This window comes from Pogoniulus pusillus, chromosome 27 (genome assembly GCF_015220805.1).
Source record: "Pogoniulus pusillus isolate bPogPus1 chromosome 27, bPogPus1.pri, whole genome shotgun sequence".
In the NCBI taxonomy this organism is placed as follows: Eukaryota; Metazoa; Chordata; class Aves; order Piciformes; family Lybiidae; genus Pogoniulus; species Pogoniulus pusillus.
In genome coordinates this window covers 15743919-15760084 of record NC_087290.1, presented here as the reverse complement: position 1 = coordinate 15760084, position 16166 = coordinate 15743919, and the positions used below count along the sequence as shown (strand labels likewise).

The 16166-nt window shown below is 42.5% G+C and overlaps 1 protein-coding gene across 3 annotated transcripts in view; it reads right to left on the bottom strand.

The window, feature by feature from the left end:
• Window positions 1–2572: 2572 nt before the first annotated feature.
• Window positions 2573–16166, bottom strand: part of ARFGAP3 (ADP ribosylation factor GTPase activating protein 3) — a 30186-nt gene continuing 16592 nt past the window's right edge. For all 3 annotated transcript variants that reach the window (XM_064166669.1, XM_064166668.1, XM_064166670.1), the window contains 9 exons: window positions 15483–15529; window positions 13774–13919; window positions 11525–11650; window positions 10921–11043; window positions 9895–10032; window positions 7982–8105; window positions 6507–6597; window positions 4760–4881; window positions 2573–3857 (listed from right to left, as the gene is read on the bottom strand). In XM_064166669.1, the coding sequence (XP_064022739.1) occupies window positions 3840–3857; window positions 4760–4881; window positions 6507–6597; window positions 7982–8105; window positions 9895–10032; window positions 10921–11043; window positions 11525–11650; window positions 13774–13919; window positions 15483–15529 (935 nt within the window). In that variant the 3' untranslated portion in view covers window positions 2573–3839. The remainder of the gene's footprint in view (window positions 3858–4759; window positions 4882–6506; window positions 6598–7981; window positions 8106–9894; window positions 10033–10920; window positions 11044–11524; window positions 11651–13773; window positions 13920–15482; window positions 15530–16166) is intronic.

Below are 16166 nucleotides of genomic sequence, written 5' to 3'. Positions count from 1 at the left end.
ACCCATGAATAAAAACTACCACTGAGAGGGAATCTTGTTAATGCTTATCAATATCTAAAGGGTGGAGGTCAAGAGGCTGGGGCAGGGATCTTTTCACAGAACTTTAGAGGTTGGAAGGGACCTCTGGAGATCATCCAGGCCAATCCCCCTGCCAAGGCAGGGTACTCCCGGTAGTTCACACGGGAATGCATCCAGGCAGGTTTTGAATGTCTCCAGAGCAGGAGACTCCACAGCCTCTCTGGGCAGCCTGTTCCAGGGCTCTGTCACCCTCACTGTGGTCAAGGGCCAGCAGTGTGCAGCCTGTTCCAGTATTCTGCCACCCTTGTAGAGAATTTTTTCCTTACGTTTCTGTGCAACCCTGTGTGTTCCAGTTGTGTCCACTGCCCCTTGTCCTGGTTTCTGTGCAACCTTCTGTGTTCCAGTTGTGTCCATTGCCCCTTGTCCTGGCGCTGGACACCACTGAGAAGAGCTTGGCTCCACCTTGCTGATGCTCACCCTTATTGCCTTTATTACACATTCAGAATCCCCCTCAGTCTCTTCTTCTCCAGGCTGACCACCTCCAGCTGTCTCAGCCTCTCCTTCTAAGTCAGATGGTCCAGTTACAGTTCTGCAGTATGTATCAGTTCTAATGCAGCTGTCCTGCTAGCAATCTTCATTCACAAAGCACTGCACCATGTCCAGGTCCCTAAGGCTTCTGTCCCCTTAACTGTTACAGTAACAGACACCAAGAGAAAACCACATCAGTTTATTAAAACAGACAGAAATGCTCTTTTAAATTGATTGTTTCATTACTTAGTGAAGAATTTGACTTGCAGACTGCAGAACCTTCTCTCCTCATGCTATAGGATCCTGCAGTGTTGAGATGTTCCTGTCCCCAAACCTCCCTCTGCCATATCCCCATCTTCTGCACCTTGTCTCATGGACAGTCCAATCCTGTGTGCTCTCAAACCAACTGTGTGTTCCTTTTCTTTTCTGCACTTTAGATACCCCAACGGTGCAGCACTACAGGAGACTCACACCTCCTGCTGTCATGCCCAGCACTCAGAGAAGGTATGTAAGATTTTTATAATGGCAACAGACTTACCTAAGTAGGCAGCTGATCTGAATGCTAATTAGCTAAGATACAGAAGCAGCTGTATTTAAGGTCAAAACCTGCTTGTAGAGACAGCTGAAGGGGACAGAGAGGTAAGGTGAAGCACACAAAACCTAAAACTATGAGTGAAAATAAAAGTGTTGCAGGCTTTCAGCATGGAGTTGCAAGTCAAGCTGAAGGTGGAAAGAAGTTCCAAGTCCTTTCTCGCTCCTGTGCTGCTTTTTCTCTCTAAAACCAGGGAGGTTGAAGATGGTGCACCCTTAGAGGCTTGCAAACTGGCAGCCAACCTGCCCTTGCAGAGTCTGTGAACAGGATAGACACCAACACAATCCTATACTTACTCTCCAAGCACCACAAGGCGCTGTGGACTGCTTCAAGAGGGCCACAGTTTTCAGATCTTCTTGGCAAAAAGAAAGCCACTTTGTTTACCACGGGAAGGGAGGAAAAGGCCTCACAGAAATCTATGCCGAAAAAGAATGCTGAGGTCACTCTGCTTTGCATAGAAGACCCCCATGGCTGGATCTCCTTTGAAGTGTTTGAACAATAGATGCTAAGAGCAAATTTAAAATGAAAGCACTAAAATTTGAAGTAACATATTCTGACAGGCACAGCTGATCTTGCAGGAAGCTAAAAGCAGTGCTGCTGTTTGTCTTCCGAGCGGCAGCACAAAGCATGACTGAAATGTTTCTGCTTTGTACCACCTCAGTGCCCTCCAGTGCTGCAGGACACCAGTCTAACCATTACTGATCAGAGAATCCACTCCTGGATTTATGGATATGCAAAAAAGCTGATTTGTGTAGAAGCCTCTCAAAAACCAATCGCATAATTTTATGTGGTCCTCGGCTTCACCCTCTATTTACAACACCACTTTCTGACGAGAAAGCAGGACAAGTGTAGTGTTAAAGTATACATTGCTAAAGCAATGGGGGTTTAGATTCCTATGCCAGGGAGCCTCTCAGTTTGGTCTTGCACTACAAAATCCTTCTAAACCAAAAAGCCTAAGGCAGCATCAAAATGGTTCTGGGAAATGCTCCTAGCAGTGGAAAAAACCAAAGCAAGCCCTGACCAGCACACTACTTTCTTCCTGCATGAGCAAAATTATCTCCACAGGGTGGGAAAGGAGAAAACAAAGGATGTCTCTTATTGTAAAGCTCTACAGTTAAGCAAACCAACTGCTTATCTTGCACTCATTCTAAAGATCATTTTTGGAGAGCAAGTTATCAGAACTGAGAGTTGGTATGAGGCAGCTAGAAATCAAATAGCAAGTACAGCTACACTGTTAACTGTATTTCAGTGCAGCAGCTTAGTTCAGTGGCTGTATTTTAGTACAGTAGCTTATTTTCCACCCAAACCTTACCGTTTTGATTTCTAAATCACTACAGCAATTTAGTAAGAAAGCCACTTTCCTTAAATGAAATTAAAAGCAGAATACAGATGGCACTATTTAGCAAGCTGGAGACTGATGTCTGCACACAGAAACAGTTTATACCAATTGTTTTTATTAGGTATCAGCAGTTTACAAATTTGAATTAAGAAATGAAGTTACAGAACAGAATTGACTTGAGCTTGTTCTTGGTTGTGTTGGGTTTGATTTTTTTTTTTCTTAAAGGTCATAATAATCTTTATACAGGATGTCATCAACAATAAATTCTAGACTGTCTAAAACACAGCCTCTCTATTTCCTCATTAGACATTCCATAATTTATCTACAAACTAAGACTGCAGTAAACATAAAAGTATTTAATTAACTACTCTATTAGGCCCTTTAGAGCTAATTTCCATTTTGTTTTTAAATTGGTCCCCAGTAGAGATTCTTAAAAAGCACTTAAGGATTCCATATTGACATTTTGTGTGATTTTCAAAACTTGGAACCAGTGTTTCCCATGACAAGATGAAATCCACTCTTCAGTATACCTCATGTCTCATCGCTACACATCACATCTGAGCACACAATATTCTATCAGGAAAATTGCTTTAAAACACTAATTCCCCATCACTTCAATGCACATCCATTTATGACTGCAAGAGCTTCTATTTCCTGATAAGCAAAGGTTTAATTTAATTCTATATTTTGCTACAGTCCACTAAATACCACCTCAAAATATGCTTAAGTTACGTTTTCTTCTCCACAGCTCATAAGACAATCAGAAGACAAGCTATGCCTGGCGAGTGAGGATGCAGCTGCACTGACTCCAATCAAGGAAGTCTCATTTCCAATGTAGGTGTTCATGCTGTGTGCCCATATGAGCATGCATTGTTGTGTCCCCATATGAGCATCCGTTGTTGTGTCCCCATACGAGCATCCATTGTTGAGTGCCCATACGAGCATCCATTGCGGTGTGTCCATATGAGCATCCACTGCAGTGTGTCCATACAAGCACTCATTGCTTAGTGCCCATGTGAGCACCCATCATGGTGTGCCCATATGTACATACATTACAAACCCAGTCATAAAGTAAAGCTTCCAACAGCTAACACTAAGGGTACTAAGAAATGTAAGGCAGTAAAGGAGGAGAAAAAAACCCCAAACCATACCCAATGTAACAAACTGCTACAAGATTTCTGCTGTGAAATAGGAGGGAGGAGAGGCAGAGCCAGAAAGCTGCACAAGGGAACAAATATGCTGGAGTAAGTGACAATACCACCAGTCTTAAGGCAATCTTCACTGGAATGGGCAGTGTGATTACTTGTACACCTGAAGAGAAATCCTTCTTTAGAGAGTGTACTTCTGTTGATGCAGAAGATGTTATGAACCATATCGATCCTAGAAAGGCAAAAAAACCCAGACATGAGTATGTTTTCCATTGAAAGAAATTCATTTCACTTACAGATATAAGATAAAAAGTAGTTTAATTCTTAAAGAGTAACAGAAAACTGACCAGTGCTTCCAGGAACACAAGTTTAGGGTTCAGCTCTAAGATCATTATTAGCCTGATTTTTCAAATACCCGAGAGCTCCCACTGACCTCAACCACAAAATACAAACTACCTAGAGCATGACTTTACACTCTTGAGAGCAGGATGTCTTAGCTTAGTATACAGAGGTAAAAGGTATTACTCTCAAATCAATTAAAGAGCCAATGCAAGAGTTGGGGTAGATGATGCCTATAGGTCCCTTCCAACTCAACTGTTCTATTCTGACCTCTGAAACTTTGAAAACAAAGTACCAGCAAATAACTTCCACAACTGAATTTTTGTTTCAATTATAAGAAACCAAATAAGGGGGAAAAGCAAAAAAGATTAAACTAGAAGAGGGGAGATTTAAACCTAGATGTTAGGAAAGGGTTCTTTACAGTGAAGGTGGTGAAACACTAGAACAGGTTGTCCAGGGAGGTTGTGGCTGCTCCCTCCCTGCAGGTGTTCAGGGCCAGGTTGCATGAGGCCTTGAGCAAGCTCTTGTAGTGGAAGGTGTCCCTGCCTATGCTGGGGGGGTTGGAACTGGATGAGCTTTGAGGTCCCTTCCAACCTAAACCATTCTGTGATGCTGCTATTCTAAGACAGGTGAGCTACCAGCTACTGATTTTTTTGTGTGTACTATCTACAAAGCTCAAAACCCAAATTAATTCTTTTCTCCCTACAGATAGGATTCAGTGGTGGGGTCCATGATACTAAATCCCTACAAAAAGACTTCAAACAGTGATTAATATATTGTAGTATTTTTACTAACCTGTATAGATGTCATGACTCCATTTGCAAGCACAGAAAGTTTTCCAGCCACTGATTTCACTCCTTGCTTAAACTGAGCTATATCAGGAGCTGCAGGTAAGACATTTGTTATATTGTAGCTTCCTAAAAGGAGAACATACACAAAGAAGAAAACAGGATTTTATATTAAAAGCAGCTTTTTTTCCCCACCTTGAAGTACAATCTAGCGCTGGGAACACTAAATACCTATATTTGATTTACAATGTAAAACACTAGGCAAAGGTCTCAAATTTCTTAAGCACATCTTCCTTTTCCCTTCTCCAGTTGTTCATAACCCCAGCCAATGTGTCATCACCTTGTGGTTCCAGGTAAGTAATTAATGTTTGGATGGTTTGTACCCTAAACGTTGCAATTTAAAGATGAGTGCACCTCAGTGGTGGCTGAAGGGGTGAGCCCTAATTGCACACACGCATACATCATGCTTTGCATGCTCTGTGGGTGGGTGTATTTTACTTTACTACATCTGAAATTATAGTAAGGGTTAAGTAAACTTTCAAAACTTCAAAACAATGCTTGCAATCCAGACTGCCTTAAAGCCAACACAGTTTGCTTACTGTGAAGTCTACTACTATTATTAGAAAACAGAAAGTATAGTCCTAAATATAACAGAACTCACAGATGTTTCAAAACTCACTCAGCACCTCCAGTAATGGGTTCAGATCTGAGTCCCTCACTACAAAAGACACAGAGGTGCTGGGATGGGTCCAGGTAACAGAGATGGTGAAAGGTCTGGAGAACAGGTCTGGTAAGTAGCAACTGAGGAATTGTGGTTGTTTAGTCTGGAGGCTGAGGGGAGGCCTCACTGCTCTCTACAGCTTTCTGAAATGAGGATTAAGTGAGGTGAGGGTTGGTCTCTTCTCCCTAATAACAAATGAGAGGAGGAGAGGAAATGGCCTCAAGTTGCACCACGGGAGGTTTAGGTTGGATTATTAAAGAAAATTTCTTCACTGAAAGGGTTCTCAAATACTGGAAGCAGATCCTGGTGAAGTGGTTGAATCCTCACCCCTGAAAGTGTTTTTTTAAAAGAGGCAGAGATGCGGTGCAGATGGGCATGGCTTAGCAACAGGTTTGTAGAGTTAGTGAATGGTTGGACTAGATCCCCTACAGGCCTTTACCAACTGCAATGATTCTGTGCTCCTAGCTGCATGGCAAGCACTAACATGCTAACAATTAGGATCACCCACTGATCCATGACAGGAATTAGTGGGCACACCTTCATACTGGATACCTGCCTCTGCAAATGGCACAAGTGGGCTGGAGCACCTCTCTTGTGATGGCAAGCTGAAAGAACTGGGGCTATTCTCTTCAGCCTTGGGAACAGAAGGCTCCAGGGAGACTTTATAGCTACACTTCAGTATCTGAACAGGACCTAGAGGAAGGCTGAGGAAGGTCAGTTCAGAAGGTCTTGTAGTGATAGGATGAAGGGCAATGGTTTGAAACTGGAGCAGGGTAGATTTAGGTTGGACAAAAGGAGGATGTTCTGCACAATGAGAGCGGTAAAATACTGCAGCAGGTTGCCCAGGTTGAGGCCAGGTCACTGGAGACATGATGTGGCCCTGGACATCCTGACCTAGTTGGAGATGTCCCTGCTGGTTGCAGGGGGTTGGACAAGATGACCTTTGTGGGCCTGTTCCAGCCCAATGTGACAGCCAAGTAGTAGTTTACAGAGTACAGAAGACCAAGAGCTTCTTGCTTTGTTCAGTACATACCTGTTGGTTGTTTCTTCTGATCTTCAAACAAGTCAGCTGAACTTATAGATGAGCTTCCAGAAAGTCTTTCTAGTCGAGCTCTTGCTTCATACTAGAAAATAATTGAGAAGAGAAAGTACTGTGACTGTATCCTGTCATCCTTTGAGGCCATGGCAGAAAACTCAGGCAATCAGAGGTATGGTTTTAGGACATACAAATGCAGCTGACATTGACCACTCTGAAAGTTGCTCCCATTTTGTAGTTTTCACATGACTGACATGGTGAGAGTTTATCATCATCTCAACTCATTTCTGAATCGATCAGAGTGACATTTACCATTGCAACACCAAGTGGCTTACTCACCGATAGGTATGCTAAAATTGCTGAAACACTACAAACCCATCGAAAAAACCCAACTGACAGACACACAACTGAGTGTGATCCCTTGCCTCCAAACCACAACATTATATTGATCTGGTTTTTACTTCTAAGCTGATTCAGTTACCTGTCATTTGTTTAACAATGTCTCTGCTTAGGCTTCAAACAGCAATCATCTTTTCATGTAACAAATACCGATGGGGCAGCTGCTGGAACAACGGTTTGGGGGCATCCATTTGGGTATTTAGGACAAATCATCAGCCTGATTCTAAAGACCAATGCATTAGTCTACTCCTTCTATCAGAGAACAATTTTGGAAGTTAAGGTTCTACTTGAAGCTGCAACTCTTCAAAACGAAACACTAAGCTATCAGAGTTAAATTTCTATCAAGCAAATATTCAAGTGGCAGAGCAGGCCAAGAAGGCCAACAGCTTTCTGGCATGTGTCAGCAGTACTTTGACCTGCAGGCCCAGGGAAGTGATTGTCCCCTGGCCTCGGCACTGGTGAGTTCACACCTTGAATACTGTGTTTAGTTTTGGGGCCTTCACTGTAAGAAAGACACTAAGGTTCAGGGAAGGGCAACAAAGCTGGTGAAGGCTCTGAAGAATAGGGCTTAGGAGGAGCAGCTGAATGCACTGGGGTGGTTTAGTCCAGAGAAAAGGAGGCTGAGGGGAGACCTCTCTGCTCCCTACAACTCCATGACAAGAGGCTGGAGTGAGGTGAGGGTCAGTTCTCCCAAGTAACTAGAGGTGGGGTGAGAGAAAATGTTCTCAAGTTGCACAATGGGAGGTTTAGGTTGGATATTAGGAAAAATTTACTTTCTGAAAGAGTGGTTAAGCATTGGAACAGGCTGCCCAGGGAGGTGGTGAAGTCACCCCCTGGAGGTGTTCAGAAATCATGCAGACATGACAGTCTGGGACGTGGTTTGACAGCCATGGGCAATGGTTAGACTCGATGATCGTAGAGGCCTCTTCCAACTGAAATGCTTCTATGATTCCACAAGTTTAATAATTCCACCAATTTAGCTATTCTTTGCTTTCTTTTTACACAAGAACAGCAAGTTTACAGTTGAGGAATATTTTAACATTCAAAAACGCTGATCACTGCTTTCCACTTACATCAGCATGATCTTGCTTTCCAAAATACATGTCTGATGAAATTGCTTTTACATTGCCAAACTTCTTTTGTGCCTCATCAGTGATTAAGGATGATTCATACTCAGGCTTACGACGAGATGCAGGCCTGAAAGAAAAACAAGGTGCATTAGTGAGGGTAAATTTATTGCCTTCTGCCACAATGCAGATAAAACCAAACCAGAAGTAATAACTCCTGTGCTTTGTGGAAGTCTACCACACTAGAAAGACATCAAACTGTTGGAGTGAGTCCAGGAGTCCAGAGGAGGCCAAGAAGATGATCAGAGGGCTGGAGCACCTCTCCTATGAGAACAAGCTAGGAGAGTTGGGCTCTTCAGCCTGGAGAAGAGAAGGCTTCCAGGAGACCTTGTAGTAGCCTTCCAGTATCTGAAGAGGGCCTACAGGAGGACTGGGGAGGGACTATTGACATGGTCTTGTAATGACAGGAGGAGGAGGAATGGGTTTAAACTGGCAGAGGGGAGATTTAGACTGGGTGTTAGGATGAAGTTCTTTGCAGTGAGGGTGGTGAAACACTGGAACAGGTTGCCAAGGGAGGTGTTTGAGGCCAGATTGGATGAGTCCTTGAGCAACCTGTTCTATTAGGTGTCCCTGCCTATGGTGGGGGGGTTGGAACTGGATGATCTTTGAGGTCCTTTCCAACCTAAACCATTCTTTGATTCTATAACAATAATTTTTTTTAATAAAAGTTATTAGCCCAGGACAAAGAAACTCAGATAATGAAGTTGCTGCAGCAGCAAATAAAACTACTGAAGTGCACAAGCTGCACTTTGTAGGTAAAGGAAAAATCCAGTTTTAAGTAAGAACAGAGCAGAAAACACCAACTGAGCATAAACCTCCATATTCTTACATTCCCCACTTGATTACAGCACAGCTGTCAAAGAAGAAATGCATTCATTTCTGATCAGCACAACAATTTAGACCTGTTGTTTGCAAGTGTCTTCAGCTCCTTCATCCTACAAGCTGAGTGTCCTACAGTTTCATGCATTAGGTAGCTGAGTTCCCTTTTGTTCATCAGGCAGCAAACAAAGCAAGAAAGACTTCAATGAATGCTCTGAGAATACTGCAGTTATCTGAGCTTCTTTCCACGTATTTTGTCTACTTTTTTTGCTGATACACCTTGTGTACAGCATTAACCCTCCTAGGGTGGTCTGAACCTGACCCCAGCTGTAGTGGTTAGCTCACTCCCACTTCCTGTCCAGGCCTCCTACAAAAACAGAGGATTTTCCTGTTTGCTCTTGCTCTTTGCCCTCCCTACCTGCTAGCAGCACCCTCGTTCCTGCTGCTCCTGTTTGCCCGTTTGCCATGTGGCCATCCTACCACATGGTGGACAACCCTTTCCTGAATCTACCTCCATCCACTGCCATCCATCTGGTTGTATATATACTTTTGTATCTTGTTTCCCTTCCTTATACCTCTTTGTAACTCTCCTACCTTAAATAGCTTTTATTTATTTTAGTTTTAATTTCCAAATTGAAGCAAGACTATCCTTTGGGTGTTTTACATCTAATTCCTTTCTTTCCAAAGCAGGGGGAGAGGGGAAGGCATCCTATTATTGTGTTGTTCTGTTAGCTATTTTGAGTCACTGGGAAGTTTAAATCAGACCAATACACCTTAGAAATCACCTCCAGTACAAGACAAACGACCACCAGTACAGAGACTGTACAGTGGTGAGCAAAACAGCTAAGTACTTAAAATGTAAATAGGGAATTTGGCTTACAAAAGAAATGCAACCAGGTAGTCCCTTGACTGCTGATGAAAACTATGGCCAAATTCTCCTTATAGACTGGAAAAAAATCCCACTCCTGTGCCCAGGACTCATAGGACTTTAACAAGCTTGTACTTCCTGTTAAAAAATCAGGTAGGTTTTCTTGGCATACCTGTCTGAAAATCCTGTACTTTTGGAAGTTAACATTATATCCACATCTCTACTGTTATTTTCTTTCTTCCAAAAAGAGTCTGAATTGTCATCCCATTTAGAGAAAGTGCTGCTCCTCAAATCTGAAGAATCATAATACCTAAAAAAATAAGAACAAAAGATACTGAAAAAATAGGAACTTTATATTGTTAGACTGCAGCATAAGTAAGTGTCAAAGCCTGATTGTAGATAATTTTAAATAGAAAGTTGAAGACAGTACCACAAGAAAGGGAAAACAAAAAAAAGTCATTTCACAAAAAACTGCATTCAGTATGCAGCAATAAATATTTAATGGTAGAGACAATACCCATAAACACATCATTCAGGCTGTTTTTCTCCTCAGAGAAACTAACTCCTCTTCTTTACATATGTCACTGGGGTACAGTCAACTATTTCACATGTAACAGGGACACAGATCTGCTGGAGTAAGTCCAGAGGAGGGCCACAAAGATGATCCAGGGGCTGAAACACCTCTGCTATGAGGATGGGCTGAGGAAGTTGGGATTGTTCAGCCTGGAGAGAAGACTCCAAGGGGACCATATAATTGCCTTCCCATACCTGAAAGGAACCTGCACGAAGGCTTCAGAGGGACTTTTTGTAAGAGTGCACACTGATACGACAAGAGGAAATGGATTTAAATTGAAGGATAATAGGTTCAGATTGGATCTCAGGAAGAAATTAGGATGGCAAGAGTCTGGAATGGATTGTCCAGACAGGTTGTGGATGTTCTCTCCCTGGAGACATTGAAGGCCAGGTTGGCTGGGGCCTTGAGTAACCTGGTCTTGTTGAGAGGTGTCCCTGCCCATGGCAGGGAGGCTGGATTAGATGATCTCTAAGGTCTCTTCCAGCCTAGGCCTTCTATGCCTATGTAGTCATGTCCAATGGACTTCTGTTTTCATCTTAAGCTCCAAATACAGTGTGTATAATTGACTGTGTAACCTGCATATACTTCTACCCCCACTCTAAAGAAAAAAAATGTATACATTACCTGGAACTAGAGGAGAAATAGGAGTCTTCTGCATCATCAGGGTGGCTTTTCTTCAGCTTTGCAATTGCAGGTGCTTCCTGCTCTATTGTTTGCATATCTGAGGTGACTGAGTGGGAAATGCCACTGGAGATAAGAAGAAAGTATGGAAAGATAAGTATGTAAAGAGATGACACAGTTCACACACTAAAACCAAAGGAAAGGAAAGCACAAATCTAGTTTCTGAAGGGTGGTGATAAAACCCGAGCTTCTCTGACATAGTGAGAGGACACAATTCTGAATACAGACCATCTGAACAGCTGGAAAACACAACGATGTGACTTTTCCAGAGTTTTGGCTTCTAAAAGACAGACTATAGCTGGTGCTGTTTATTGAAAACATCCTCACTACCTTCCTTACATGGAGGCAAACACCATACAAGACCTCCTACAGCTCAGGTCAGTACCCATTTGGCAGGATAGAAATTAAACCTACCAGAAGCAATCCTGCCCTGTCCCAATAGTAGATTCTGTGATGATGTTGTTTAAGTTTCCACCATGCACTTCAGTGCCTTTTTAAGTTTCCTAACTCCAATGAGCTACATAAAGCCACAAAGCATTTTAAATACCTTCTTCTGCTGCCAAATCCTATGCCAAGTCTCTCCAGTTCACTTTTCTTCTTACCAGACAGATTTAACTTCTCTTCTTTTGTTTTAATATCCAGATCTCTGTAGCTCAACCGTAAAGATGATATGCTAGAATGAAACACAGAATTAATAGAGGACTGTCAAATGCTATGCTGGATGTCCCACCCCATAATTTTAGTAGAAAATCAGCAATGTACCTTGCAGCTCTGTATTTTGCATCTGGAGTACTGTGACCAGTTCTGGGCCCCCCAGTTCAAGGGGGACACAGAATTGCTTGAGAGAGTCCAGCACAGAGCCACAATGATGATGAAGGGCATTCCCTTCATCATGTCTCTTACAAGGAGAGCCTGAGGGAGCTGGGGCTGTGCTGCTTGGAGAGAAGGAGCCTGAGGGGTGACCTCATCAATGTTTCTAAAGATGTAAAGGGTGAGCACCAAGATCATGGAGCCAGGCTGTGCTGGGTGATGCCCAATGACAGGACAAGGGATACCGAGTAAAGCTGGTAGGAAATGTCATGTAAACATCAGGAGGATTTTTTTTCCCTTTATGGGTGACAGAATCCTGGCACAGGCTGCCCAGGGCGGTTGTGGAGTCTCCCCCTCTGGAGATACTCAAAATGTGCCTGGACAAGTTCCTGTGTGATCTGCTCTAGGTGATCCTGCTCTGGCAGGGAGGTTGGACTGGGTGAGCTTTCGAGGTCCCTTCTGGCCCCTGACATTCTGTGATTCAGTGATACAAAAACATTGCTTCCATTCCACCATGTAGTAAAGCCATAAGGAGTTAATTTACTAAAGCTCATTACTCAAGCTTTTAAAACGAAAACTGCCACCCAAATGAGTTGAAAGCCATTTTTAGTGTTCACCTTTCATTAATGTTGATGTATGCTGCCATCTACAGTTAAAATAAATCCAAGGGAAACTGAGTTGTCTTGCAACTGCTGGGCTTGGATCTGTGAACTCCTGATATCTGCAGGTATTTTCAGAGGGTTCTGGCCACCAGAGAAAGGTTGCAGCAATCTGACACCAAAAGTTGCCTTGGATCTATGGATTTATAGATTTCTAACAGAAAAAAACCCAACCCAAAACCCTGACTCACTACTTAGGACTTTTCTCCAAAGTGAACTACATCATTAAAGATCAGAATGATAATAAATAATAAGGAATAATATTTTTTCTTGCTATTTAGTAGTCCATTCCTGCAAATCAGTGGTAGATTTTGGCAGTCATATTGAAGCATGACTGGAAAAATACTTCAGGAAAAATGAGTTATCCCCTTGTGATTTAATAGTTTTGATGTCCACAAAGCATCCCTTTTCTGCACATAAAAGTGAGCACATGGAGAAGGGAGGAGATTATAGACCAAAGGGCTTGCTTGGTAGCATGAGCTCAAGTGATCAGGTAAGAATGCATAACATTTCTCTGTGGGTTATAGAAATGATCTCTTTTGGTAATTAAGTGAGGATACTAAGCTTCACTACATTAAATGTGGATATTACCCAACTCTTCAACAGTCTAATTTTGATGACAACTAATAAAACATTGAAAATCAAAAATGTGTAGCTATGTAATGGAAGGAATGAGGAATAGCACTCTCTGAGCTTTAGGGATGAGTATTTAATGATTCAAGACTTCAGACAGAAATAGTTAAAGGCTTTGGGTGAAAATGAAGGCAGTTCCAGCATAATCCACCTGAAAGTGAATCAGGTAATTCCAGCTATCCTTAAACTATCCTCTTGCCTTCAGCACAGAAAGTCTGAGCTAATAGCAGCCATAAAGCTGAGTATTTGTATGCTCCCTGCACCCTTAGAAAGGCTGTTAAGGATTCATTTCACTACACCAAGCCAACATAAAGTAAGTACACTTAGTATGGGGTAAAGAGAGTCCAAGAGGCAAGCATCTTCCCTGGGAATACTTCAATTTAGCATATTGGAGATTTGTTTCACATTTTATTCATCTCTCTCAGTGGAACATTTCCTTATTTTTTGGTGTTAAATAACAGTAAGGTTATTTTTAAAGAGCATATATATCCAATAGCAAATAAACCAGGGCAAGGGGGCAATTGCTGCTTGACCCAGCTTTGGCCCAGCTCAGCCACATTTTTTTCTTAAGTCTAAGAACTGAAGTTGCCTGTGCATAAGCAAAGCTCTGTTAGGATTTAAAATGCTGCCAACTACTTCATTAACATGAAATTGGGCTTCATGTTTCACTGGTGTGTGTACAAATCATACTTACAGAGGCTCTTCCTTCTCGGTTATCTTACTGCTACGAAGATCCTCTTGTTCCTTCATTTTATCTACTGCTTGTGCTTGCTTCTCAATCTCATTAAAGCTTTGGATGCTCACTTTTTGTGCCCCCAAACCACCTTTTTTGGCACCAAGCTTGATTTATTGGAAAAAAAGAACAAAATCAAAAGTCCCAATGTTATAATGGAGACAATCACTTCATCTGGATTAACATTCAACGCTGAAAGCAAAAACTAAACTCTGAGCAGGAGTATTTGCAAACAATAAAGAAAACCTGGAGCAGAGAAAATAATTTTTAATGTTTTGCCCCTCTACAGGCTCCTTCTCTGGAGACTTTCAAGACCTGTTGCAGCAAGTCCAGAGGACAGCCATGAAGAGAAGGGCTGCAGCACCTCTCCTATGAGGACAAGCTATGAGAGTTTGGGCTCGTCAGCCTGGAGAAGAGAAGGCTTTGAGGAGACCTTGGAGTGGCCTTCCAGTATCTGAAGGGGGTCTGCAGGAAGGCTGGGGAGGGACTATTGACAAGGTCTTGTAATGACAGGACGAGGAGTAATGGATTTAAATTGGAAGAGGGGGGATTTAAACTGGATGTTAGGAAAAAGCTCTTCACAGTGAGGGTGATGAGACACTGGCACAGGTTGCCCAGGGAGGCTGTGGCTACTCCCTCCCTGGAGGTGTTCAAGGCCAGGTTGGATGAGGCCTTGAGTGACCTGTTCTAGTGGGAGGTGTCCCTGCCTGTGGTGGGGGGTTGGAACTGGATGATCTTTGAGGTCCCTTCCAACCTAAACCGTTTTATGATTCTTTGTGTTCCTGTGCAATCTGTGCTAGATTATCTGGTCCTGCTCTGGCAGGGTGCTTGGACTTGATCTATGGAGATCCCTTCCAGCCCCTAACATCCCGTGAGCCTCTGATCTTCTACTGACTCTTAAAAATTTAGTTAGCTCTGTACTTAGGCACCAGAGGGTACTGAAACTACTGTAATTTTAATTCTTGAAACAAATATTACAGATATCTGTATCTAACTAGATGTATCTCAGAACTTTAATGATATTGCTGCACAGAAATAATGTGATAAAATTTATCACCATGGAACCGTTTGGTGGTAATTCACAGGACCACAGAATCTAGTGCAGGCTGCACAGGCCTGGGGACATGTGGCTGGAAAGTTGTGATTTGGAGGGAGACCTGGGGGGTCCTGCTTGACAGTCAACTGAACAAGAGTCAGCAGTGTGCCCAATTGGCCAAGGAAGCAATGGCATCCTGGCTTGGATTAGAAACACGGTGGCCATCCCCCTGCACTCAGCACTGGTGAGGCCACACCTCAAATACTGTGTTCAGTTCTGGGTCATTCACTACAGGAAGAACATTGAGGTGCTGGAGAGTGTTCAGAGAGGTACAAGAAGGCTGGTGAAGGGCCTGGAGCACGTGGCCTATGAGGAGCATCAGAAAAAAAATCCACAATCTGAAGCACTCTATCAGATAACAGCAGTGACTTGTTGGACACTTTCATCTTAACAATTATTCATTTTCAGACCATTGACTGTTCTGATACAGAAACATTTCTCGATTCCTTTTTAGTCTCATAAACTGTTACAAGTAGCCTAGGGCTCACTTACACAGTACCTCCCATACTGCAATCTACATACTGCCAGGGATCTGCAACACAGTATCAAGTAAAAATTATCTATGTACACTTACCCCCTTCTTAGCTTGACTTGGCTTCTTTCTAATGAAGGTGGTATTCTCTGCAAAGATTAAGTGTACATTATTTCAGACATCATTTTATTAATTCCAGAACAGCAGAGATAATTTCCACAGTATCAGCCTCAAAATTGTTTGGTGTTTTTTTTTCAATGCTAAGTTTCTATGCTAAGAGACTGAGATACTAAACTGAGTTACATGGGCTCTGATGAGCTCCAAGAGAATGCTGGAAACTGCCTCTGATTGAGGATATGCAAATACAAAATGGGAATAAAATTACAGCTCAGTTTCCAGCTGTAGATGCTTGTTAGTAAATGGAACAAGAATATAGGATTTGTTAGAATTGGACTAGAGGTCCAGCTGATTTTGCACCATTTCCATGCTGCTTCCAGGATAGAAAGCTATTGATTGTGTGAAACAGATAAAACATAGCTGTCTGATCATAAACAAAATTACAAGCATTATCAGGCCAAGTGAATACAAAACCAGTGAGGATCACATCATCCCAAAATACTAAGCTAGTCCCAGTCACCACTTCTTTACTACACCTGTGCTGCTACGAATCAGCAGTTTTTATTCTCAGAAATCTCTTCCTGCAGGATGATCCTCAAAATGGTAAATCCCTGGTGTATTTCATGCTAATGGATTTTCCTCAGGTTGGTCTGGGCTTTTTATTCCATT